At 44.3% G+C, this 8569-nt stretch overlaps 1 protein-coding gene across 5 annotated transcripts in view; it reads left to right on the top strand.

The window, feature by feature from the left end:
- The window catches only part of RAB3B (RAB3B, member RAS oncogene family), a 185764-nt gene that overhangs the window by 544 nt on the left and 176651 nt on the right, over positions 1-8569 (top strand). For 4 of the 5 annotated variants that reach the window (XM_019501311.1, XM_019501313.1, XM_019501314.1 and 1 more), the window contains exons 1-2: positions 6183-6275; positions 6512-6590. In XM_019501311.1, the coding sequence (XP_019356856.1) occupies positions 6570-6590 (21 nt within the window). In that variant the 5' untranslated portion in view covers positions 6183-6275; positions 6512-6569. Of the gene's footprint in view, positions 1-6182; positions 6276-6511; positions 6591-8569 lie in introns of those variants that run through there. The other variant, XM_019501312.1, reaches the window with a different exon arrangement.

The following is an 8569-nucleotide window of genomic DNA, read 5'->3' on the forward strand; positions in this document are numbered from 1 at the left end:
AAAAAAAAAAAAAAAAAAAAAATCCTGAACTTTTAACACATCCCAAATATTGAAAGGTGCTTTTTTCCCCCCTTGCTTTGCAAATTCCTGGCCACTTTCCCACGGTTGTGAAGTTATTCAGCTTTTCCTGTCGTCACGCATCATTTCCACTGCTCATTCAAGCTTAACTTTGTCCTCTCACATCTTAAAATATAGATAGCAGCGGAAAGCATCAGGCTACTAAGTGATGTGAAATCCTTTGTCTGTTGGAGGGGGACAGAATTTGTGTGACTACCATGCTAAAACGCTTCTCTGTTACAGTCTACAAAACATAACTGTGTTTTTTCATGTCAAACATATGTAAGTGCAAACCTGCATGCTGCACATACACCCTCCTCAGTCTACAGTGGCATTTCATCGCTGCATTTCATAAAACCAAACAGATCAATCATTGCAATTGCATTAATAAAAAACCTGCTTTTCTTCCAACCCGTGGCACGATCAGGACTGGATCTCTACCTTAGCCAAATGAACTCTGAGATGATGCATTTTTCCAATTGTTCATGTTGCTTTAATGACATCCTCATGCATGGCAGCACCAGGGAGTTATTATGAGGACAGCAGGGTATGCTGTAGGATCCTAGGCTGTCTCACGGCCAGTGAGCAAAACTTCTGGCTCGCTGATGGAGAGAACAAAGGAAGAGTTCTGTTCTGCACGGTGCTAAGGTACTGTGGCTCCTCAAATCTCTCTGACTTCAGTAAGCGTGGCAGAGGCTCAGCACCTGTGTCTGGTAAGTCAATAGGAACAATCGACACCTTGCCATTGGATTTTAGTGGGTGCAAGTTGTAACCTGTATATCTCTCTCTGTACTAGGGTGCAGGGAACTGAATACTTAATTTTTCTATTTAATTATCCATGCTTGTCAGGTCTGTGAATTGTATTTACTCTGACAGTCATGTTAACACCCTCTTCTTGTTACGCTGGGTCAATTTATAATAATGGTTTAAGCCAAATTAATGCAATTGGCAGATAACCCCATCTTATGATCAAGCTTATCTTGTCATTTTGACAAAGATGCACTTTGCCCTTTAGTTTGAAAATCTAGCTGATTTGTAATATATTAATAAGAATCACTAGCATGCTGTGCCATTAGTTGTTAACCTGGCGATAGTACCTGTCTGCACCTCTGATGCGTACCTTGTCTTGAGCAACGCGGTGCTTGTGGAATAATATTTGATGGTTTGCAATATAAAACGTGAGCCGGAAAATTGCCTGTGTAGCTAGGATTCCCTGAACATTTGTAACACTTGGTTGCTCATGTTGCAAAAAATAAGCTGTTCTGCTGAGGTTGTCCTGTCGGTTTGTCTTTAAATGCTTCAAGCTGAGAACATACTGTATGGTCAGGTATTTGGGAACATTTCTCAAAATTAGTTATGAGAACTGGTGATTTAAACAAAATCCACTCTCTAAAACTATACCCTGCAGCCAGAATCTGGGGGAGCTTATAAGATGCTTTCAAAAGTGTGATTAATTGTAGTTTTAGGTTCTTGTAGTCCATTGTCAGGGAGCATTTGGATTTTGGCAGCAAGTGGTGGTATTGGTTTATCCACTAATTAGGATGGGGAAGTTGTCAAGGCACTGGGTTTTAGTTCTGCTCTTCTCTTGCCTTGCTGCTGAACATTGGGAAGTCATTTAATTTCCCCGTGTCCCAGTATAAAATGCCTGTTTCAGCAATGCTGGCCTTACGTCAGTCACAGTCCTCACCTCGAGGAGCTTCCAGTCCTGCACTCACCTAGTCAAGTTAAACACCCAGCGTTAGGGCAGTCGTGTCGTGAAGGTACGGGAGGGTTTGATTTAGTGCTTGCAATAAAGTTAAGTAGTGTCTTTTGTTCACGAGAGAAATTTGCAAGAATGCTTAAGTCGGTGTAATAAAAGATCTCTCATCTACCCAAAGAGCCTTGTCTGCCTGTGTCCTTAGACCAACACGGCTACAGCCAACAACCCTAAGTCAAAAAGGCTAATGTGAAAGGTTTTACTCCATGCCTTTCAGAGGAGGTGGTGTCTTAATAGGTTTCCAATTACATTGTCTTAATCTGTTGTTTCACCGCCCTCTCTGATGCAAGCGGTATAACATTGCAGGTTGTCTTTCTTCTGTAGTTCTTTTGATCTATTTACCTAGATTCCTGGTCAGGAGGGCAAATGCGGTGCCGAAGGTAAGAGATGAACAGCATCTGTTTGCACTGCTCGTGGATAAGAGGTACAGTTTAAAAACCTTTCAGGCTAAGCTGCAGGTTAGGGCAGTGACAAAGACCTGGGACTGTAGTATGAGATGCCAGAACCTTTTCTATCTGAATTAAGAAAAGGACCCCGCACCACAGCCCACCATAACTGGCCGTGATGTCCTTGTGTATTCACGCCAAGCTCTTCCGTAATCAGATAGCAGAACACATACGGGCGGGGGGTAAACCCATGATAATGCCAAATATCTATCAAAAATTATTTTGCAGTAGCCTACCCTTTCAGGTGGTTGGTATTTAGCTCTGCATGTTTCGTTCACCCTTGAAAGTCCGTGATGCCTGTTTCTGAGTGGCCTCTTTAAACATCCTGTGGTTTCTGTTACAGTTGTTACAGGGAAAATGTGGTTAGTCCATATGATTGCATGGAACGGGGCCAAGAAAAATAAAGAGCAGTTATTTCAGTTTCCCAAGTTATATAGCCACTGATTGAATTCAAAGCTTGTCTAAGTCTATGTTAACCAGGGAGTTAGTCTAATAAATGATTATACCTACAGCAATCCTTGCCCATCTCCACTAAAGAAAATGTTTGGCATAAATCAGAAGATATTTGAAATATGCAACGAGTTCCTACAAAGACATACTTGTCAGGCTAACTCCTCAAACACACTTTAGATTATAATTTTTTACATCTGTTTAACAGCTGGACAATTCTCCGCACAAACTAATAAACTTTATCTCCGAGCATGGTTGCTAGCCTACGCGTGTGATAACAGCTGAGGCCAGGAGTTGCCATGCTAACGTGGCTCTAGCCTGTCTGTTCTTTCCAAGATGCACAAGTCCTGCTTGGGGAGCACCTTCCCTTCCATGCTGGATTAAAGCATAGATACTTTAAGACCATACCCCAGGTCCCAGTCACATCACAAGGGCAGAATATTAGTTTGCTTTCATTTTTTTTAAGCTCAAGTTTCTAGACCTCAAAAGTGTGAAGGCAGTCTTGCCAAGGAGACACTGCCATAACCCAAAGCCGTGGTTTCTCTGAGCTGAGAACAACCTGAAACAAGAGCATCAAGAGGCAGGACCTGCGTCTGAGCTAGGTATTGACTATGACTTCGGCAGGGCAGCGCGAATACCACCTAAGCAGAAGACTCAGTGGGAGATGAGACAAATGCAGCAGGTTCCTGCTTTTGCAAGCAGACCCAGAATAGTCACTGGGGTTAGTATGGAGCAAGTCCTTTCCATCCTCTTTTTTTTTGTGGCAGAACAGGAAAGGAAAAGGCTACATGCTGCTGCACCTGCCTCTGCCCACAAAACTATTGCTTCACTCATAGGACACTCAGGGTCATGGATTGTTTTTTCTGGCCCTTCCTCATGTTGTGTGCTAGGGGAACTGCGGCAGAACAGCTGAGCCACCGCGTTCCTGCCAGCCAAGGCAGCTTTGAGGCAGCGTTAAACATCTGCTGTAGCACAAATGCTGCTGCTGTATCCAAAGTGCTGGTTTCAGGATGCTCAGGGATGCTTCTCATGCAGCTTTTCTCCTCTGTGCTGCTCAGAGTAGTTCATGGGGAAAGTTATTTCCATTTTACAGCTGCAAAGTGGTGCAAGCGGCTGGCCTGGGGATGTACAACAGGTTGTTGGCAGAGCTGATTTTTAAAAAGAGAGGAACTATATTTGGAACACATTACAAATGTTAAATTTATTCCCCAGGATCAGAGTCTCTCTGAGTGGGGAGCTGGCTGTTGTAGTAACTCCAGTAAGTCACTTTTAAACCCCCTTTCTGCACCAGTAGCTCTGTTTAATATATTTAAGCTACACCCCCCTTTTCTCTAGCTCAGTAGTTTTAGGATGAGCTAAATCTGATTTAGATTCTGCAGAGTTGGATCTGTGGATTTAAAAAAAGTCTCAATCATATTTTGAAAATTACTTTTCAAGATATCTGACAAGGAGGGCATTTTTCAGCAACACTTGCAGTACCCTGGGTAGGTGTAGCTAAGGATGGATCGGCAGGGAAAGGAAGAGTCGGGGACTTTTCTATGCTGTGTTGGGATTGCAGGAGCAGATCATGTCTGGTGTTTATTCCCACTTGTTCTTTCTTTGCTGTCACTTAACAGACATCTTGAGGCAAAGGGTGAATCTATATTTACAGCGAGACACTGAAAGATGTGCAGAGCCCTCTTTCAGTACATAATTAAAAACTGTCTGTATGAACTTATGGAGTATAAAGATATGCTATTCAGTCATCAAACAGATTAAGACATCAGTGAACAAATCCTTGTTCTCTCTCCAGGTTGGGGTGCGACACTAGTAAAAATATAGACTAAAACACTCATTTTTACTAAGAAAAAAATCCCAGTGAAAAAATAACCAATGAACCCAGTCTTTGCACCTCCCAGAGGAAGTGTGCAGGCAGCTTTGGTTAGCAGCTGCATTTCAGTACCGTAAGACATATAAGCTTTCTATATGTCCCAGCATTTGCGAGCAGTAGGTAAGGCAGATAACCAGCTGTTGGTAGTGGTAGCAGAGTGAGTTTAATCTTTCTGGTTCCCAGACCTCTTTGAGAAAAGGAGCAGAAGTCAGCAACTCCTCAGAGATGCTGGAGAAGGGTGTTAAATCCCTCCAGCATCCTCTGGGGTGGGAAGGCAGGCACGTAGGTAGAATCAAATGGGGACCTTTGCCATCCCTCCTTGACCACAGTGAAAGGCTTCTTGAACAATCTTGAAAGCGTTGGTAAGAATAGAGGAGCACTTGTTCCAAGAGTGTTGCTGTGGGCTCTAAATGAGTTTAGGACTGCAAAACTTCACTTCTGCCTTTCCTTGCTTTGTCAGCAATAGAAATAGATACCTTGCAAGAATCTCTACCACCCCAAGATGTTCATCTGCTGCCTGCTGAGGTGTAATTGTCAAGTCGGAGACTTGGTGACTTGGGACGTGAAATGTAAAAACCCTGGACTTTATTCTGTTCCACATCTGATTAGTTCATGACTGGTTATTTGAAACTGCTCTGAAATGTAGAAGGGTATTAAATATAACAAACAGTACCCCACGGGTAGTGGATTCCCAACCTCCAGGTTTAATGTAAATTATGAGCCATGCATAATGCATAGATTCAAGAACAAATGGACGAAGACAGAATTTCTAGCTGTAAAGACTTCCAGACTTATTAATGCATGGAAGGATGTAATACCAGCCAGCGCAGTTAATTTTCATGTATCCTTACCAAATTAATACAGCAAGTTATCCCTTATAAAATGACAGGGAAGTGGGTAATCTTTTGAGTTCTGCATATTTCAGTGTCTAGCCTTTTACATTTTATTTATGCTAGGAGAAATGAAATGATTTGGCTGAAGCAAACTTTCCAAACTTTGGATGATGCAAAAAATTGGAGGACAGTGTGTTAGAGGAAACAGTGAAACTTGGCTCAGCAGGAAAGGGATGTTGGGTGACTGGGATAAAAAATGGCAAGTGAAATGAAATATTGAGAAGTATAAAATAATGCATGGGAGAATAAGGAATTGTACTAGTACATATATATGTATTCAGACCCCGGTGGAAGTTCACTGGGGTTTACCTCCGGCCCGAATTTGCCCTGAATTACTTCCTTAGTGCACAGGTGTAGTATAAACTCATAAAAAGACTTTAGGGGGCTGGTGTAACTCAGTTTAGTGGCAGGAGTTACAGCCTACAGACTAAATTTCTTTCTGGTGTATTAGAGGTGTGTGTGGGGAGATGAGGGGTTAATTTTTTTGCTACGTTGGTATATATCTGGAGAACCTATTTACTTTGAGATAATTATTCTATATATAGGCCTGTTGTAAGGGGAAGTGTAACCACTCGGGCTAAATCCTATTCTGTTTGGCCCTTGGAGCATAACAGATTAGACCTTGACCCGGATAATGTACAAAACAAAGTTACATCTGAATGTATTTTACATGCTCTTTCCTTCTTGGTCCCATTTACTTTACTGACTGTCTGCAAGAAGCATACAAAGATTCCCTGTATACAGGTTGTGCCTAACTCAGTAAACTGAACCAGAGGATCACAGTTTAGGTTACGCTAATCTAGGTAATATTCATTTAATCGATTATATGAGTTGCTAAGTCTAATTATATATTAACTGAATGTCTGAGGATGAGCTGTTGAACATGCTTCACTTGAAGACAATGGGGATTTTTCTATTGATTTCAGTGAGACAGAAGTTTAAGCCCAAATACAGAAATATTTTGTCTCCTTACTCAAGTAATATTCTCTTTATCTGTTTTTATTATGCACATTGTAATCCTTTTGCTTCTACATCACAGGTTCAACAGTGTGACCACTCTTGATCTATACACTCACAGCAAAGCCTCCATCTGTCTCATGGATTATAGATCTAAATTGGTAACTATCATTTGCTTGCAATATTTATTAGCAGTTATGTTTATTGTTCATGATACAGTTTCTGCTTGTGCTAAATCTTCTTTATGGTACTAGCATCTGTATGAACTGATTTAATATTATGGTATTATTTCTATCGTGAACTTTATTCTTAAGATTATAGCTTGGCTGTAAAAATTCTTTCTTGATTAAAACTTGCCATGCAGTATCTGACTAGGGTGGAATTTTAATTCAGGAATTTTATTCCTGAAAATGAGTGGTTATTAGACTGCATAAAAAATTTGAATTTACGTTATTGGGAAGACAAAAGACCTGTTTTTTTAAATAAGCTAAATTATAGTGTTGGTGAATATTTGGATATTTTGAAAATAAGTATTTCACTCTTTTAGAAAGTGATTAAAATGTATATGAATAATGTTTCTCCTACAGATTTTTACTAGATTTGTAAGTACCAAAGGTGAAAGGAATCCCCTGGGTTATGTAGTCTAGTGGTTCTCCACCGGATTTGTACCAGGACCCATTTGTAAACATTGATGGTCAGTCCTGACCTAGTAAATAGTTCAAGTAGAAAACACACAAGTACTGTGGCCCCCAAATACTTACTACATACTACAAGTTAAAGCAGCTCACTAGTCTTAAAGACAAAAATCAACGTCAACAGGAAAACACGAACAGCAATATCAACACGTGGCCCTTCGTTACTCCCGAGTGACATTCATCATTGTGCAGTTTGCATTGTGCAAATGGCCAGTGCCCTTCACTCCCAACTCGCAGTCCCTCTCCCCCCGGCCATAGGTGGAGGGAGAAAATATAATTTGGGGGGGGCTGAGTACACACACATACTGCCCAGCAGGCAAGTCTGTGGAGGGGAAGGACCAGGGGCTTGGGGGTGGCAGATCAAGGGCCCCACAGTGCGGAAGGGAGTGGGGCAGGGGCTGGGGTGAATGAGGCCCCAGGGCCAGTCATGGGACAGTTGGAGCCTTGGGCAGCTTGTTCAGGGGCACAGGGGGGCTGCCGCCATTGCCTCCACCCCATATACAAATCCAGGGAGCACATGCCCCCTGTGCTTCCCCCAGGGTGCATATAGTGGTGCCAGCCCCCCTGTGTCCCTGGATGAGCCATCTGGGACTCTGACCATCCACAACCCGCTCTGAGGCCCCATTCACTCCAGTCCCTGCCCCTGCCTCTGTCCCACTCCCTCCCTTACTGGGGGGGCGTTGATCTGCGCCCCCCGTGCCCTTTCCCCTTCACAGACTTGCCTGCTGTTGTGGGCAGTGCTCCAGATGCCTCCAGGCTGAAATCCTGGCTGTACGCAGGCTGCAGCTGTGTGTCTGTGTCTTTGTGTGTCCCTTGCTGCAGCCACCCGGAGCCTGTGCCTGGGCTGCCCTGCAGCCCTCTGTTCTGCCACCGCTGCCCTGCATTTGGGGAGGCTAAGCCCTGTTACCACTGGGCTTCCACTGCCTATGCCCCCAGCCCTGCTGGAGCCCCTGACTCCTGACCCACACCCCCTGCCCCCAGTGTGTGTGGGGCAGGGTGGGGTGGGTTTGGGGGGCATGTGCCCCCCTAAACTTGTGTGCCCACAGCGGGCACAGGGTTGCTGCCTGGCTGGACCAGCACAGGCAGGAGCCGCCTCAGCGGCCCAATGGGCAGGATTCAGTGTGGGAGGGTGGAGCAGGGCCCAGTGGGCAGGACCTGGCGGGAGGGTGGAGCAGGGCCCAGTGGGCAGGACCTGGCGGGAGGGTGGAGCAGGGCAGCAAAGCTCACTGCTGCTGTTGCTGCTACTACCAGGACCACCATGCCAGCCGCACGTCCAACAGCGTGAGGAGTAGTGGATATGGGGGGATGCTGCCCTCAACTCCTCCCGCTGCCAACCACTCTTGCTCTGGGCCACGTCTCTACTCTACCACCATGGTTCATCCACCGCCCCTCCCCTCAGGCCACCTTTGCTTTCACAGCTCGAGTTTATATTAACTTCCCCAATG

This window comes from Gavialis gangeticus, unplaced genomic scaffold, assembly GCF_001723915.1.
Source record: "Gavialis gangeticus isolate Ggan-Ray unplaced genomic scaffold, GavGan_comp1, whole genome shotgun sequence".
Taxonomy (NCBI): domain Eukaryota; kingdom Metazoa; phylum Chordata; order Crocodylia; family Gavialidae; genus Gavialis; species Gavialis gangeticus.